The following is a 17901-nucleotide window of genomic DNA, read 5'->3' as shown; positions in this document are numbered from 1 at the left end:
AAGAGTGTCAGATACTGAAGCATTTGTGACCTATCATAGGTAAGGGCAAGTGCAGTGTGGAGCCCATATATGGGCATATCTGGGATTTTTAAGAGTCTTCCTTTAGCTTTGGTGTTTTAGGATTATATTGTAGTTCTCAATAATACATAAAGGGATGGACTCTGTACCTATACCTAACATGTTCTCCTTGAAGAAATAGTAAAGGTAAGAACTTTTGGAGGGGTTTTCCTGTGACTGTGCCAAGTATCATTTCTAAGAAGTAGCAAATTTTCTGCCATTCAGAGTCTTGCACTTATTCATGACATTCTGTTTTTCCATTTTCTTTGGTACAGATGCAGTGACAGAAGTCAAGACTGACATATATGTTACCAGTTTTGGCCCCGTGTCAGACACTGACATGGTAAGTATAGTGCCTGCAAAAGTAAAAGTGAAAGATGGTGGAATAGGGAAAAGAAAATAAATTTGGGTTTTCCTATGGCAGGGCCTTGCATCTATGCTTTAAGGAAAAGCCTTGCCTCATATGAATTGCCTATGCTTACCTCCCTACATTTAGCTAAATCCATCTTTTCCCTGCTCTTCCCACCTATTCACATATAAAGTGTCTGTCCCCATCAAGAGTACCCTTTCCTTCCTTCCACAACACGTCTTTAGAAATTCAACTTGACTCCCTATCCTCAATTAAGCCTTCCCTGACTGCTCTCTGTACACTTTGCCAATACCACATACATATTAACCAAGATATACCATGTGAGGAGAGCACTACGGGCAGAACTCTGGGTGAGGGTGATGGTGGCATCATCTGAGAAGTCTGTTGTTTGCAACAGGGCTCCATATTCACGTAGGCAGTGTTTCAGTCACTGGTGACATGGACTGACCAAGAAGAAGAGAAGTGTTGGGAGGAAGAGTTTGCCATTTCTGGAACTGGTCCCTCTATAAATGTGGGCAAGGTGAGAGGATAGGGCAGGACACAGCAGAGCTAGCAAGAGATTGACTCGTGAGCAATCTGCAAGGATTTCCCACCTTTCCTCATTCTCCCTGGCTGCCAAAGGGATGCTAGAGGCAGAAGCCCCCTAATGGATTACCTATTCCAGACCCAGTTAAGTGTTAGATATTTGATTGAATGCTTATGATTTAGGGAAACAAACAAGCTATTATTTTCTCTGTATGTCTGGCAGTTGTTAGGTGCTCAATAAATTTTTGTTGAATGAGTGACTTTGTGTTGAAAATAAGAAACTTCAAAGTAGGAAAAATGTGTTCCAAGAATAGGAAATGTCCGTGCTTCTTTCTTAGATTTCTCTGGTGTCTCCATTTTCAGTGGGACTACTACCTAGCAGGGGACAAAGTTTCTTTGTACCTTTTAAGTAGATACAGTTGTGTATGGAAGTGATTGAGTTTGTGCTGTAGGTAGTACCAAGCCATTGAGTGGATTTGAGTAGGACAGTGAAAATATACACGTTCTTTTAGAATGATTGATCTGGTTGTCTCTGTGGGATGGGCTGCATTGGGGGAAAGCCTGCTGAGAGTTGATTTAGGTATGTTGAGTTTACATGGCTCTTTAGTCAGTAGCAAGGTTCAGGAGACAGTTGGAGAAGCAGGTTAGTTCTCAGGAGAGGGAATCACCAGTATGTACATGATCATGAGGCCAGGCTGGGGGGAGGTTGAGTCTGAACTTCAGCTTTCAAGTGTGGAATAAAGAAGGATACGAGACTCCCTGCGAATGGCTTGAGGGCAAGTACCAGGTTTTCGTGGCTTCCCTGACACTCAGCAGAATACTTGATGCATAGCAAGAACTCAGCATGGGGACATGTTAGATATAGGAGGGATGGAGGAGACAGTTTTCTCTTAGGGGAAGCAAGAAAGTTTGTATGTCTAAATTGTTCCCTCTTAACCTATCCACAGCTTAAGATCCTGGACTATTGCCAGTTGGTCATTTAAGAAGTACTCTATCGGAACCAGCTCTGCATTAAAGGGCTCTCAGGGCCCCTACTTCAGAGAGCTCACAGGTCACTGGGGATAAACAAATTCACCAGGGATATGCAGTTTGCTCATTGTATTGCTGGAAATTAATAATGGTTCAGGATTTTTATAAGAAAGTAACTGAGACTACTCTTTAAGTATCCCCTCCATACACACGCACTCACTCTCATTTACTCATGCACCAGCATCCACAAATACATTCAGACAACTCTACATGCACTCAAAAAATACACTCAGAGTACAAGGAGCTTATGTACTATTCCAGGCACTCTGTAGGCACCTATGCAGGCAGACAACTAAACCCAGGGGAACCACAGAAGCACACACAGAGTCCTCACCCAAGCACCCCAGTTCCTCTCCCTGCTCCTTCCACACACAAGCAGGCATGCATGGGTGTGCAGAGGCTCTAGAGACATTTCAAACAACTCAGACTTTCTATGTATTTCATGTTTCAGGTTTCACTTGCTTGTTTATTTTTCTTCCTCATGATTAAGCTGAGGTAACAGAATGGCTCTTTCCAGAAGGGGAAGACAGATTTTGGTCATATTAATCACAGGTTATTTTTAGCTGAATTTCCATCCTGTCACAAGGCAGAATAAGTATGATCAGTGTAGCTGACAAATATATTTCTGGTGTTTTAAAAATCTCTTCATATGCTACTTAGTACAGAAACAAGACATGGGATACTGTCCCAATTTGAGTGAACTGAGGCCATCTGACTTTCTATGATTTCCTACTATTAGGAAAGGTTAGCCCATTTTCAATCTAATGTGTGGAAAGATGGTAGAAGCAGCAGTGCCAGGAGGGCTGCAAAGGATTTAGTGAAAACATAATTTCATTGCCACTTCTCTCTAAAATCAGGTCTATCCATTCCTTACCAGTGAGTAAGGCTCTTTGCAAAAAGAGATTTTACCTGGCTTCCCAACATTTTTTCAGTTAGAATGTAGAGAGTGGGGTACTTGGCCAAGGAATGGCATGCTATGCATATGGTCAGTGATTACACAGGGTGGTAGATAGAAAACAGCTGAGAAAACTTTGCATGCTCTCCTGGTGCAAAATATATTTTGACTCAGCTTCCATCCTATTTCTTAAGATCCTCAGGCACAAGGAATTGCCCTATCTTCTCTTCAGGTCCTCAAGCATGCAAGAGATGCATAGACCTAGTTCCTGTTATGTGTTCAATAATTGTCGGAACACACTGATTAAAAACAATGAGAAAATAAGGAAGAGAAAGGAAGAGGAACATTGGGAAAGTCAGTAAGAGAACAACTCAGCAACTTAAAATGCCAATTTGAGGTATTGTCAACCTCAAGACCCTCTCCTCAGGGTAATTTTAACCGCTTAGACACCTATAGGTTATGAGTGCCAGCTGGCCCTTGTCAATGGAGAAACTTCCTAGGGTATACAACCGACAGACAATTAATGGTGCAAGTTGACAACATAATAAAATAACCAACCAACTTGCTTAATGAGAAAAATAAAATGGAGGCTTGGGGAATAAGAACCCATAAAAGACATTATAATCATAGTTCTTGATAACGGACTCAAGTAACCTACACTCTGGTCTGATAATTGCTTATGAACATCATATAAATGTATTTGTGCATCCAAAGACTCTACAGAAACAAAATGGTGTTAATTTAAAAAAAAGTAGAGTCCTCTTTACTGGTGGTTGAGGATTTGAAATTACTGTACCTCCCTCCCTAGCACTGACAAAGTGGCTATGCCCATTTTGAGCCCTCAGTTACTGGCAGTTTCAGACACAGAATGGAGGGGAGACTTTGTCTATTTTAAAAGCCTCTTAGACTGTCAGTTTCTCCTTATGCCAAAAGATACCTTATTCTCAGATGCAGTATAGAAAAGGGTCCATGCCTATGGCTTCTTTCTTAGGAGTTCATGATCAGGAATCTCCTGTCCTACTTTTATATAACATAGGCAGGTACACAAAAAATGGCAGTAAGCCAAAATCAAGAGCTGAAACACCTAAAATAGGCATGAGGATTATAATTCTCTGTAAAATAGAGAGATGGAGAGAAGGCAAAGGCCAGAGGGAGAAGGAGATAGCCAAAATCAGGAGGAGTGATCTACACACCTGTAAAATGGTAATGCCTTCATTGTGTTATAATACAGTTCTCAGGTACCTTGGCCCCAGACCCTGCTAAACTTTAATCAGCCTTGCAGGCTCTTTCTGGCAGTCTGCTTTGACATGCTGAACCGTGTCAGAGAGTTGAAGACAGGAATGCTTCCCCAAAAGCTGAGTGTCATCTCTGTTCAGTATGGGAAATGTATAAAATGCCTTTTTCAGGGGGCAGGTTTAGGCTTATTATTACCTAGAAGATTTTATTTAAATGCCTCACCAAACAACAGAATTCACTTATCAATCAGGAGGCAGCCATCGCTGGAGTGTATACAATGACTCAATTTGCAAGCAAGGAATTGATTGTATTTCTAGAATGACCTTTGGTCAACATGGATTGGTCAAAGGTCATAGGATATTTATAGAGCAAGTAATTACTATAGGTAATATAGACATATAGTTTTGATCATATAGACTATAACATAAAAATAGATACCAGTCACAGAACTTTTTAAATCTCAAAATTTTTACTATTTATCTTTTCATATTTTAAAGCATAGTCTTTAAAAATACAGGTGAAATCCCTTGTGTACCCTACCCCAATCCCACTCCCCCCTCTCCCTCCCTCCTCAGACATAATCACAACCTTGAATTTGCTTGCTGTGCCATTTTCATACATACTTTAGATTTACGCCTATGGACATATATATTGCATACATTCCTAAATAGCAAATAGTGATTTTCATGTTTTCAAACTTTATGTAAAATGCGTCGCAGCTTGTGTATCATTTTACAACTTATTTTTTCAACCTTGTGTTGAAAGCTATTTTTAAAATTTATTTAACTCTAATTTATTTATTTTAACTACTATAGATTATTCCATTGCATGAACATCTATGGTTGCATTCATCCATTCTCCTCTAGTGTGCTCTGAAACTGTTTCCAGTTTTCGATATTAAAAACAAAGATATAGGGCAGGCAATGGTGATGCAGTGGCAGAGTTCTTGCCTGCCATGCCAAAGACCTGGATTTGATTCCCAGTGCCTGCCCATGCCAAAAAAAAAGATGCAATGAACATTCTTGAACAGCTTTGTTGAACATGTTAAGCTTCTATAGGGTATGTACCCATAAAAAAAGTGCTAATCTGAAGGTTTGCACATTTTTAACTTATTTCTGATATGGCCAAATTAGTCTCCTAATTGGTTGTACCAATGTATAATCTCATTAGCAATTTGAGAGCCCCATTTTTCTGCATCCTTGCCAATATTTTGTATTGTCACACTTTATTTTTTGCCACTCTGTTGGAAATGAAATGGTATCTAAATGATTTTATTTGCATTTTCTAGATGATCTTTGAGGAAGCAGCTTTATTTTTTAAAACATAACATACAAACATGAACATTCTTACCATATGATCATTCCATTCTTGGTATATAATCAGTAACTCACAATATCATCACATAGTTGTATATTAATCACCCTGATCACCTCTCAGAACGTTTACATCAATCCAGAAAAAGAAATAAAAAGAAAAAAATTTGTACATACCCCTCCCCCTCCCCCTCCCCTCCCACCAGCATTTCAATCTACTCAATTTATTTTAACATTTGTTCCCCCTATTATTTATTTATTTTTAATCCATATTTTTTACTCATCTGTCCATACCATAGATAAAAGGAGCCTCAGACACAAGGTTTTCACAGTCACGCAGTCACATTGTGAAAGCTATATCATTATACAATCATCTTCAAGAAACATGGAGGAAGCAGCTTTGAGATGGTCATTTTACATGTTCAGTGGTCAGTCTGGGCCAGTAAAGACGAGATGACTTTGAGATGACCTGCACCAACAAAAGTAGAAACTCCACACAGATCCTGTTTCCCTACGTTGTTTCAAATTGAAGTTTTGTGGTGTGTGTGTGTGCCACATGTGTGTGCATGTAGGTGTGTGTGTGATTGGTAAATTACTAGCCTGATTCTAGCTGCAAAAAGAAAGGCTGGGAATTTGAATTTTGATTCCTTATTTGGGGAGGCAGATTTTATAATATGGGAATTTCCACAAAATTTCCTACAAGGGCCTAACAAATGACAGCTGTGAATATGGCTACACTTTCTAGCCTTAGTTTTCTAAGAGGTGTGTGCGTGTTGTTTGAAATTTTGCAACTGGTGTTTTGGCCCCCCATTAACATAATTGCATGAAATTGTCCTCTGCCTGTTAATGTGATTAATTACATGAGTACATTAATGAATTAATTACATTAATTTCCTAATATTAGGCCATCTTTACATCTCTGGGAAGAATTCAACTTGATAAAGTTTTTTTAAACACATCTCTTGGTTTTACTAATACCAAGTAAATTACTAATACAATATTCATGGTCTTTGCATCTATATTCATAGATGTCCCAAATTAAACCACTTTTCACCAGCTCCATTTTTACTACCATAATCCAGGCCACCATTGTCTTTGCATGTGTAGCTGTAAAAATCCCCTCACTGATTTCCCTGTCAGTATTCTTATCTCTTGTATTAGTCAGGGTTTCTCCAGAGAAAGAACCAACAGGACAGTATGAGATTTATTATAAGAAGTTGGACCATACAACCATAGACAAGTCCACACTCTGTGGGGCAAGCTACAGTCTGGAAACTCCAATAAAGGTGGTATTGAAGTCCTTAGTCCAAATTCTCCAGGGGAAGCAGGCTGGCTGGAAATTCCAGCAAGAGTCAGTGCTGAAGTTGAGACAGAAATTCTTCTCCTAATCTCTGGAACCCTCAGTTCTGGATTTTAAGATCTCCAGCTGATAGGATTAAGAGATTCCTCCCATTGATGAGAGCAATCTCATTTGTTGATTGTAGATGCAATCAACTGATTATAGATGCAAATTCCATGCACAAGTGGGCCAGTGCTTGACTAAACAAGCGGACACCATGACCTAGACAAATAAACACGTGAAATTAACCTTCACATCTCCTTATCATCTATTCTCCTCAGGCTGCTAGTGATTCTTTTTAAAAGCCCCTTCTTACATTTTAATACTTTTATTATGGAAATTTCATATACATATCAAAATAAAGAAAATATTGTAATGAAACCTCATGTACTCATCACCCAGCTCAAAAATTTATCAAATATTTTGCCAATCTTATTTGGCCCATATTCTCACAACCCTATCACCCCACCCCAGAGTATTTTTAAAGTAAATCTCAGATCTCATACCATTTCACCTATAAATACCCCAATGATTCTTTCTTTTTTTAAAACCAGAACCATCATGCTGTTACGACATGATCCTTTCGAAACTTCAAGCTGATTCTATTCATCTCTTGCTCCTAACTTTTCAGGGGGTTCCCATCTCAGGGTATAATCCATATTGCTCCCCATGGCCCCGTGGACCATACCCAGTTGGCTCCTGCCTCAAGGCTTGCCTCTGTGCTTCCTTCTCTCTTAATACTCTCCTCTCAGATTTTTTCAGGGTTTGAACCTTCTGTGTAGATTTCTACTGAAAGGCTGCCTCCTCCCAGAGGCCTTCCTTATTTCATAGTGTAAGAACATAGTTTGTAGAATATGGAATCTTCTGTATTTCTTGATATTATTTCACAGCTTAGCACATGGTCACCTTTTTTGGACATGTACTCTATGTGTTTTCCTAAATGTTAAATGGAAGAGGTTGTGTGTTCATTGTCTCATGCTTATCAATTGGGATGTTCAAATCGTCTAATCATAAAAATTATTGGTGTGATTCGTCTTTTACTTTCTGAGATTTTATGAGTTTGTTGCGTTCTCCTTATAATTAAATTTTTTATGGATTTTGAATCCATGTTATTGGTACATACAAATTTAGTATTTTTATTTTTTCCACTTGAGATACTCCAGTTTTCAATTTCATGATATTTTATGCCCCCCCAAAATTTTATTAAAAGTACATTCTACCTGTATTTTATAGCTCTATTACTTTTATTTTTATAAAGTTTTGCCCATATATATTTTCACATAAATTTACTCTCAACTTGTCTATGTTTTTAAGTCTTTAGGTATGTCTCCTGTATGTACATAGCATATAGTTGCATTGTTTATTTATCTTTGGATTATATTTAGTTAGTTTCTACTTTCTTCTTTTATGTATTCCCTTTCCCATGCTTTGTTCTTTCTTTTCTTGCCTTCTATAAGACGATAGTATTTCCTATATTCCCACTTGTTTTTCTCTACTGTTTTGTAAGTTTTACATTCTATTTCTATTATGTTCTTTAGTGGCTACTTTAAATGTCAGTGTACACACTTGACATAAAGTCTAACTACAATCAAATCTCCAATGTCCTGCCAAATAATACTCGAGTACATAACCTCCATACCCTTCTTCCATGTTGGTTTATTCTAGTTGTTTATTCCACTTTGTTTTTATAGGCCTCAAATAATTTCCCCTTATCATTTCTAAATGATTAATATTTGTTTTATTTACCTATAAATTTGTTAATAATTATACCCACCATTCTTTCTTCGTTCTTCTTGCTGATTTCACTTTCAACTACATGAAGAACTTCTTTTAGTAGTTCATTTCATGAGGATTCATTCAATCATTTATTTGTTCAAAAATATTTGTAGAACACCTACAGTATGCCTGTAGAGTTCTAGAAGTGGTGGGATTTATCAGTGAACAAAACAATGTTCCTGGTGCTTTGGAGCTTCCAGACCTAGTGGAATGAAAGAAATCATAAGTAAATAAAGATATATTTTGTCATTTCTCAGAAGAAGAAAACGAACATATTACAAGGGGAAGGGGACTTGCTATTTATGATAAGATGGTCAAGGAATGCCTCTCTAATATGTTTACTTTTTTGTATATGCTATATGGTGGGGGTCACATTTCACTCTTTTTCCATGTGAGTACCCTGTTACTGCAGCACCATTTGTTGAATTTTTGTTTGGTTGTTCTTGTTTGTTTGTTTTCTTGGGAAGTACATGGGCCAGGATTCGAACCTGGGTCTCCCATGGGGCAGGTGAGAATTCTACCACTGAACCACCCTTGCTCCCCTGATATGTTTACTTTTATATGAGTCTGGAATGCTGTAAGTGATCCAGCCATAACAAAAAATCCAGTATAAAGGTGGGCCACGGTGGCTCAGCAGGCAAGAATGCTTGCCTGCCATGCCAGAGGACCTGGGTTCGTTTCCCAGTGCCTGCCCATGTAAAAAAAAAAAAAGTCCAGTGTAAGGATAAGGATTTATTAGCGGGAAATTCTATGCCCTATATTATTTGTCTAAAAGTACATTTATTTTGATCTCACTATTGAATTATATTGTAGTTGGCTGTAGAATTATAGGTTGACAGTTATTTTTCTCTCAACATTTTCCAAATGCATTTTCCTTGTCTTTTGGCTTCTGTTGATGCTTTCAAGAAGTCTTCTACCAAATTGCTATTTCTTTGTAGATAATATGCCTTTTCTATTTTGTTGTTTTCAAGATCTCCTTTTTGATCTTCTTCAAATCCACTTGGTTCTTATTTTTTTTTTATTAGAGAAATTGTGGGTTTTCAGAACAATCATGCATGAAATACAGGATTGCCATATACCACCCCAACAGCAATACCCTGCAATGGTGTGGATCATTTGATGCAATTAATGATAGCACATTTTTATAATTGTGCTTTTAATTAAAATCCATGGTTTAACTTAGGACTCACTGCTTGTATTGTGTAGTTCCATGATTTCTTAAAGCATTTTATTCTGTTACCATATATACAATCTAACATTTCCCCTTTTAATCACATTCACATGTGTGTGTATATATAATTTTTACATTCACAATGTTGTGTTACCATCACTACCATCCATTACCAAAACATTTCCATCATTCCAAATTGAAACCCTGTACATTTTAAGCCTTCACTTTCCATTCCCTATCCACACCCTGTCCCCTGGTAACCTATATTCTAGATTCTGACTCTGTAAGTTTTTTTATTCTAACAGATCATACAGTATTTGTCCCTTTGTTAACAATTAGCAATTCTGGGAAACTGTTATTCATTAGCACTTTCAATACAGTGTTTCTCCCTCGTTTTTCCACTCTCCCATTTAGCATCTTATTATCAACATATTGAACTCTTACATTTTGCCTCCCGTGGTACTACACCACTTTTTTGTATTTTTTTCATCATTATGTCTGAAATGTAAATCGAACAATTTTTCTCATGAATATTTTACAGTTTTCTAATCTCTAGTGATATCTAGTCTGCTATGTGACACACCCATTGAGTTTTTATTTTCAAGGACTATGTTTCTTTTGCAGAAACATTTTTCAAAAATGTTTTGCTCCCCCATTCCATGATGCCTGAGACTTTGCTCATGTTTTCAATCTCTCCATTGATGCATTTGTAATTTTAATTATATTTCTTTAATAATCTCCATTTAAAAATTCTGTTAAAGGAAGTTTTTAGAGGGGGATGTCTTTCAGTTATATGTTACATCAGCTAACTCTTGCTCATGATGGATTACTTCTTCAAATGTTTTGTTGTTGTGAGTTGCAAGCATTTATTTATACTTATGTCTCTACAGAGTGTTTTTATAAGTGAATGTAGTGGTACCCCCATCCTGAGACCAATTATTAGGTTGATTTATTATCTGGTAAGTCTCAGCCCAGGCAGACAGTGTACATTTGACTAGCAAACCCATATGAGATTAGGTCATTGAGACCAATTATTAGGGTAATTTATTATCTGGTAAGTCTCAGTCTAGGAAGACAGTGTACATTTGAAAAGCAAACCCATATGAGATTAGGTCATTGATTAGGTCAGAATCTCAGTGGAAATGCTTCCCCATCAGCGTCCCACAACCAGAATCCATGCCTGGGATAGACACGTTTCCTTTTCAAATTTTTGCGTTAATGGCTGATTTTGTCTAGTTCTGAAATTAGAGCCCATCAAAATCTTGGATTTATATGGGATTCTAGTCCCAGCTTCTACCTGGCACAGTCCTTTTATAATAATTGATTAAGCCTCCTCTTAACCTCAGAAGTCTTCCAGTTTAGACAGTAAATTATATGATCTCCCGACTCTTAGGCAGGAATGTGCTTGTTATGCTGGAGAAAGATAAAGGCAGACTGACTAATGTGTAGAAGGACGAGTGATTGGGGAAGAATTCAAGAAGGAAGGAAGGACCGGCTTATGAAGGGCTTTCTAGGTTAGGGAAGGATTTTGTGGTTTATTTCAGGTATAATTACAAGCCATCAGGATATGTAAAGCCAAAGATATTATTCTTCTTCCTGTTGCTTTTATTTTTAAATCCAACTATCTGAAAGTGTCCCATGTACCTTGTATAGTTTAGCAGTCAAGGATTTGAGCAGAATTTGTACTCAATTTTTGGGTTCACCCTCTCTGTGGTTCCCTTGCTTCTAGGACCTCCCCCTGAATTTTCTGCTTATCTTTCAACCCTGAACTTTATTCTCTGACACATTAAACCAATGAAGCTTTAGATATCTGCTCCCTGATCTATGACGGCTGGGGAAATCCTCCGGTCTAAAAAAGAAACAAACTCACAGATCTCACCCAGCACAGTTCTGCTTCCATTCAGTGGAAGACTCCCCTTTTGTTTCTGCTCTACTGGGCCTCAGCATCTCCCCCATGTATGTGTAGTGTAGTGGCCAGCCAGAAATTTGGAAAGAATTTATATCAAGATTTGTGATCCTCTATGTTCTGTAAGTCTCTTGCTTCCAGGGCTTCTACCCCCAAACTTCCAGATTTTCTTCTAGTTCTGAAATATCTGATCTGCCACTTTGAGCCAGTAAGGTTGTGGTTTCTGAGACGTCATTTTGTGATGTAAATGAAATAATGTGCTAAAATGTAAGGTTTTGATGTATTAGTGATTGTTATATTGGTCTTTGGTGTTCATATATTATGTCATTGCATATGGATCACCATGGCATTATTTTTCAATCATAATCATTTGCCTTACTCACCAGTAACTGTTGTTAATACAGTTCTGCTACTCTGCATCAGAGGAAATGTTGGAAGGTAATCGATATTTGCTAAGGGAACTGTGGGCCCTTACCAGAACTCTACTCAAACAATGTTCTCTCTTTCTATCCCTAGGAGTACACCATTGATGTATTCTTTCGACAGACCTGGCATGATGAAAGACTTAAGTTTGATGGACCCATGAAGATCCTCCCACTCAACAATCTCCTGGCTAGTAAGATCTGGACTCCTGACACCTTCTTCCACAATGGCAAGAAGTCTGTGGCCCATAACATGACGACACCTAACAAGCTGCTCAGACTTGTGGACAACGGAACCCTCCTCTACACGATGAGGTTAGAGAGTGGGGAGGGCAAAATATACCTGGGGAGAGGACTTGGGATGAAAACAGCATGCTTTGGGATAGGCATTGAAAATTCTGTCGAGTTTACTGATTAGAAATGTACATGTAGGTATATACTTCCTAATGATTGCATGCATACACACCCAGGTATATATCATAGATACACATACAAACAGAGAGTTGCACATGTGTATATTCAAAGACATCTGGAAATATATTCATGATTTGGAAATGTATGCATGCTCAAACACATATGGACTGACACACAGGCACATATGTATTCAAGGATACATACACAAATCCCAAAAACGTGTGCACAGATATAAAGGATGAGCAAGTCAGAATATAGCTGGGTTTAACTATAGCAATGAACTACACCAATGATTTTATATTTTCAGGACTCATTATTATAATGAAGATTATTAGGTATTTAAATTAGCTGACAGAAAGGATACCTTTGAAAGAATTTGCAGTGCAATAAGTTCTTTCTCTCAACACTAAAGGGCATGTTTTTGTTCTTGTGTTTGCATTTTATGCATTTCCTAGCTTCTCGGTTGTCAGCTGTCATTATTTGAAGTTCTCTTCCACATTAATAAGTGTCAATTTTGCGTAACTGAGCAAACATTTGTTGAACAGATAAATGAGATTCTTCAGTCCAGGTTCTGTGACTATTTCAAATTTGTGTATTTGTTATTTTTCACAATGAAGCTCAAATAATATGCGTGTGGTAAATATGTGGTGAATAAATTGAATGTGCCTGCCTGTCTACTGGCCCCTCATTACCTCAAATTTGATATTTCTGAAGTGTTCCCTGTGAGAATTTGGAAGAATACTAGATGACTAAGATAAGAATGAATACCAAATAGATATATAAGATAAAAGTTGGGTGACAGAGAAGAAACTGAGAGACTAAAGGACAAGAGAAAATAGAGGAGTGGAGCAAATGATAGAGAAAAGAGGGAAAGAGGATAAAAGAGGAGGATGGAGAAGGGAAGTGATGAATAATATGGAGGAGAGGCATTACTATGTATATGTATATATAGCTGGAGGAAAGAGAGAGAATATGAAAGAAGATACAAGTACAGAAAAGGTGAGAGGGTAAAGGAGAAGATGGAATGAAATAAAGAGTCTAGATATTAGAAATCCTAAAGAGATAGGAGAAATTCGATAAGAACATGATGTAAATTGGAAGAAAGAAGAGAGTGCATAGAGAAGTAGATGAAGGAACAGAAGGAACATTGCAGGAGATGAACAAAAAGGAGGAAAATTGTTGGTGGAAGAAAAAGAAATATTCATTAATCCACTCACCAACATTTTTTTAACTTCCTAATATGTACATGGCCCTAAACTAGGCTCTGGGGATACAAACATTAATAAGGCATAGACTCTGTCCTCAAGACTATAAGAATAGAGGAGGAAGACAAATAGATAACCACAGAAAATATTAACTGAAATGCTAAAGATATGGATAATTATGGGAAGATAAAGAAGGGGCATCTAACTCCTTCTTTTGGATCAGGTTGAGCAAATCTTCCCTAGATGATGTGACTAATTATTAGTATTAGCATTAGTTTTCACATTATTAGATAGGATTTAGCCAATCAATTTGTAGGTGCAGGAGAGAGGAAGAAAAATTCTTGGCAGGGGAAACCAAGTGAGCAGTTGCAAGAGCTAGAATGGTATTTGGGAAGAAACTATAGGCAAGTCAGTGTTGTAGTATAGAGCAAAGGAGGACATGGCAAGACATGAGAGTGTGGAGGAAGGCAGGGATCCACTCGTGGAAGAAGTCCCATGCCAGGCTAAAGAACTTGGACATCATCCTGGGAGTAGAAGGTTTTAAGTAAGAGAATGAGATGATCAGTTTTCTATTTTATATATGATGCTCTAGTTATTGTGTGAAGAATATATTTGAGGGTATAAAAACTAGAGTTAGGGAAACTGGTTAGACGACAGCTGAAATAGACTAGGTGAGAAGTCATGATGTTCTAACTCAGAGTGGTGGACAAAGATGGAGAAGGGTGATACAATGAGGAGAAAGTCACAGTAAAAACAGCATAACTTCAGTATAACAGAGAGGGAGAAGAAGCAAAAGAGTAAGTACCATGGAACATGAGTGAATGATGGTGCTACAAACAGGGGTAGACCATATGCACGTTAAGACAAATTTAGATAGGAGAAGTTTGTGAGGTTAATTTTGGACAAGTTTATTTCAAGAAGCCTGCAGATAATCCCGGTAGAGAAGTCTAATAGCAGTTGGATGTGAAAATCTAAGGATTTGGAAAGGAGTACAAACTAGGGATCTAGTTTGCATTGTCGGTACATTGGGAGAAGTTGAAACCATGAGAATGGATATGCTCCTTTCAGGAAAGTGTAAGAATGAGAAAAAAATCATGCCAGAGTTTCAATCATGGAATATTTCCATCCTTGAGGCAGGAACAGGAAGCTATGAATGAAACCAGGTTTTAATAGAACCTGTATACAGTATCTTGAAAGCTAAGAAGCATGATAGTCAACAGTGATACTTTCCAATATTTCTAATTAATCTCCTTCTAGGTTCATGATAGTATTGTTCTTCCTAGAGCTTTGAAGTTAGGCATGCACAAATTACTTGCTTTGGCTAACCAAGTGTGAATAGAAATAACTCGCATCATTCTGAGGGAGGATAGGAGCCTTTAAGAGGTAGTGCATGTTCTCTTTTGCTGGCCACAGTGAGTTGTGTTATACCATGTGATTTGGGCTCCTTTCTTCTGGGTCCTTTATTGAACATGACATAGAAGAGTACTCCCCTCTCCCCTAAACATGATATTGACAGCAGTAAGAGTGAAGAACAAACCTTTGGTGCTTTAGGACACTGAGATTTTAGGGTTTGTTACTGCATATTAATCTAACTCACCTTGGCTGATATATCAAGGGTGTAAAGAGCTGTAAAAAAGTGAGAATGATCATGATAACAACACCAAAAAATAGCATAATAAGTACAATAGTTAAAATCTATAATGTACACATGACATGCCAGGCACTGTTCTAATCACTCTACATATATTACTTTAATAATCTTCATGACAACTCTGTGAAATAGGTAGTATTATCCATGTTTTCCAAGTGAGGAAATTCAGATACATAGCTGGGCGCCAGATGTTGCTTCCTATGAAATGGAGCTCGAAGGATATTAAGGAATGACGAGAAAGAAAGAAAAAGAGAAAGAAAGAAAGAAAGAGACAGACAATATCAGGGGGTCTGAAGCTCAGCCATAACAGACAACAGACAACTTTATTCTTAACTAGTTCCTGCTTATATACTGCAGCGTTTACGTGACTAAAAGCATGTGTACATTTCGAGATAAAACAGAGTGCCTACTTTTCAGTATATTACTCCCTGCATACAAGAGATAGTTAACAACACCTTGGTTAACCCTAACCCTTGGGTTAAAGAAGAAACAAAACATTCTCTCCCTCTCAGACTGTCCTCCAATTAAGCAGATAACAATCTCCTCCATTTGTTGCCGCCACTCTGACGCCAGCTGCTCCCAACCAATTCTGCAGGTCTTGTTTTAACCCTTGGATCCTACATTATAGTGAGTGAGAAACTTGGCCAACACCACCTAGCTAGTAAATAGTTGAGCCAGCATTCTTACTCTGCCAGTTTGGTTTTGTGCTATTTAATATTAATTATACATTCTAGCAACATTGTTGGCTGTTACAGAGAGCAGGTAATACAGAGACTTAAAAGTATGTTTTAAGTTTGGTAACATGGACAACAATTGGTATTCTTCACATATGCTGTTTCAGTGAAGCAGTTAGTGCAATGGGGAATGAACATAGAGAATACATTCCAGAAGCTTGTTTGAGAAGTGAAAGAGTAGAGGATATAATAGCTACACTCAAGGGTAATAGAATAGTTGTTTTTTTTTCAAATGGAGAGACTGGCATATATTTGTGAGATGACAGAAAAGAGCTGGTAGAAACACAATGTTTGAACATGCAATGGAAAGATTTTGCTGCAATGAGTTCCCAGAAAAAAACATAAGAGGATGGTATCAAAACTACAATGGGAATTTTTCTTGTTAGAGAGTGACAGCTCTCACACTGCATGAAAGGTTATGAAGGTAAATATAAATGTTGAAAAAGAGGTGAGGAGGATAAGCCAGGGGAGAGGTATGAACGGATAGAGTGTATGATGGAAAATTAGAAGATAACAGAACATGAACAGAAGAACGGATGGAAGAGAACCATGCTTATAATAAAGTGCAGAAAAGAAAAAGAGGATCTGGGCATACACACATGTGTGGAAAGAATGGGCTGAAGTAGATGTAAACAGAGGAGAGGATGTATGCAATGAGGTGGATGGAGGAATGCAATGGTGAAGAGGAGGTGGGGATGGGTAAAAGGCAGCAAGAAAATAGAAGGAGGAACCTGGAAGATTCCTGATATACTCTCAAGCTTTGGGGACTCCCAATTTAATAAGCCAAGCCCTTGATCTTGAGACTGACCCTTAGGAAACTTATTTCTGTAATGGTGAAGCTAAGCATGTTTATAAACAGGCCTAAGTGTCACCTCCCAGAGAACCTCTTTTGTTGCTCAGAAGTGGCCTCTCTTTAAACTGAATTCTGCAAATAAATTCAATACCCTCCCCCCTACATGGGACGTGACTTTTAGGGATGTAAGACTCCCTGGCAATGTGGGGCATGACTTCCAGGGATGGGCATGGTCCTGGCATTATGTGATTGAGAATGCCTTCTTGACCGAACGGAGGAAAAGAAATGTAACAAAATAAGGTTTCAGTGGCTAACAGGTTTCAAATAGAGTTGAGAGGTCGTTCTGGAGGCTATTCTTATGCAAGCTTCAGCCAGATGTTACAAATTGCCATGGTATGTCAAGTCCCAACCAACAGTATTCAGGAAAACCCTAAAGAACACCCAGGGCTCCATCTAAGACTCTATAAAAGCTTTACTTGGTAAATTTATTTTTCAGAAGTTTAAGCCTCCAGATTGCTCCTATGCCAAATAAGCCCTGAAACTTTGAGGTCCCAGCCTCTCTAAGAACATCAACCAGTTGCGTTACCCTACCCCATAATGTTGACACTCCTTTTCAACATGAAGAAACTAAAATGATCATTGCCCGGATATCCCTGAAGATGGAAAGAACGATCAAATGGGGCGGGGGGAGAGTTGTAACTAAGAAGTTATGGTCTAACAAATGATTATGACTACTGAATCATTATATAGATATAACTTTTTAGTGTCCAGTGTATTAGAACAGCCAGGTAGAAAAACCTGAAATTGTGGAACTGTAAATTGTACTATACTTTGTGATTTGCTCTATAACTACTTGTTAAACTGTACTTTGAAATTTATCAATTTTCTGTATATATGTTTTATTTCACAATAAAATATGTTTAAAAAACAGAGGGAGGAAAGAGTGATGGGCAGGAAAGGAGCTAAATATAGTAGAGATTGAGAATAGTAGAGGAGAAAGGGTAGAGAATGAATGAAGAGAACAGGATAGAGGAAAAACTGATTAGTAAAAAGAAGAGAGGATAG

At 37.9% G+C, this 17901-nt stretch overlaps 1 protein-coding gene across 1 annotated transcript in view; it reads left to right on the top strand.

Annotated features, from left to right (window-relative positions):
• GABRA3 (gamma-aminobutyric acid type A receptor subunit alpha3) overlaps nt 1–17901 on the top strand; it is a 249801-nt gene that overhangs the window by 139107 nt on the left and 92793 nt on the right. The window contains exons 4-5 of the mRNA XM_077146483.1: nt 333–400; nt 12134–12354. Coding sequence (XP_077002598.1) covers nt 333–400; nt 12134–12354 — 289 coding nt within the window. The remainder of the gene's footprint in view (nt 1–332; nt 401–12133; nt 12355–17901) is intronic.

The sequence above is a fragment of the Tamandua tetradactyla genome, chromosome X (assembly GCF_023851605.1).
Source record: "Tamandua tetradactyla isolate mTamTet1 chromosome X, mTamTet1.pri, whole genome shotgun sequence".
Classification (NCBI taxonomy): Eukaryota; Metazoa; Chordata; class Mammalia; order Pilosa; family Myrmecophagidae; genus Tamandua; species Tamandua tetradactyla.
This window is presented reverse-complemented; position numbering and strand designations above follow the sequence as displayed.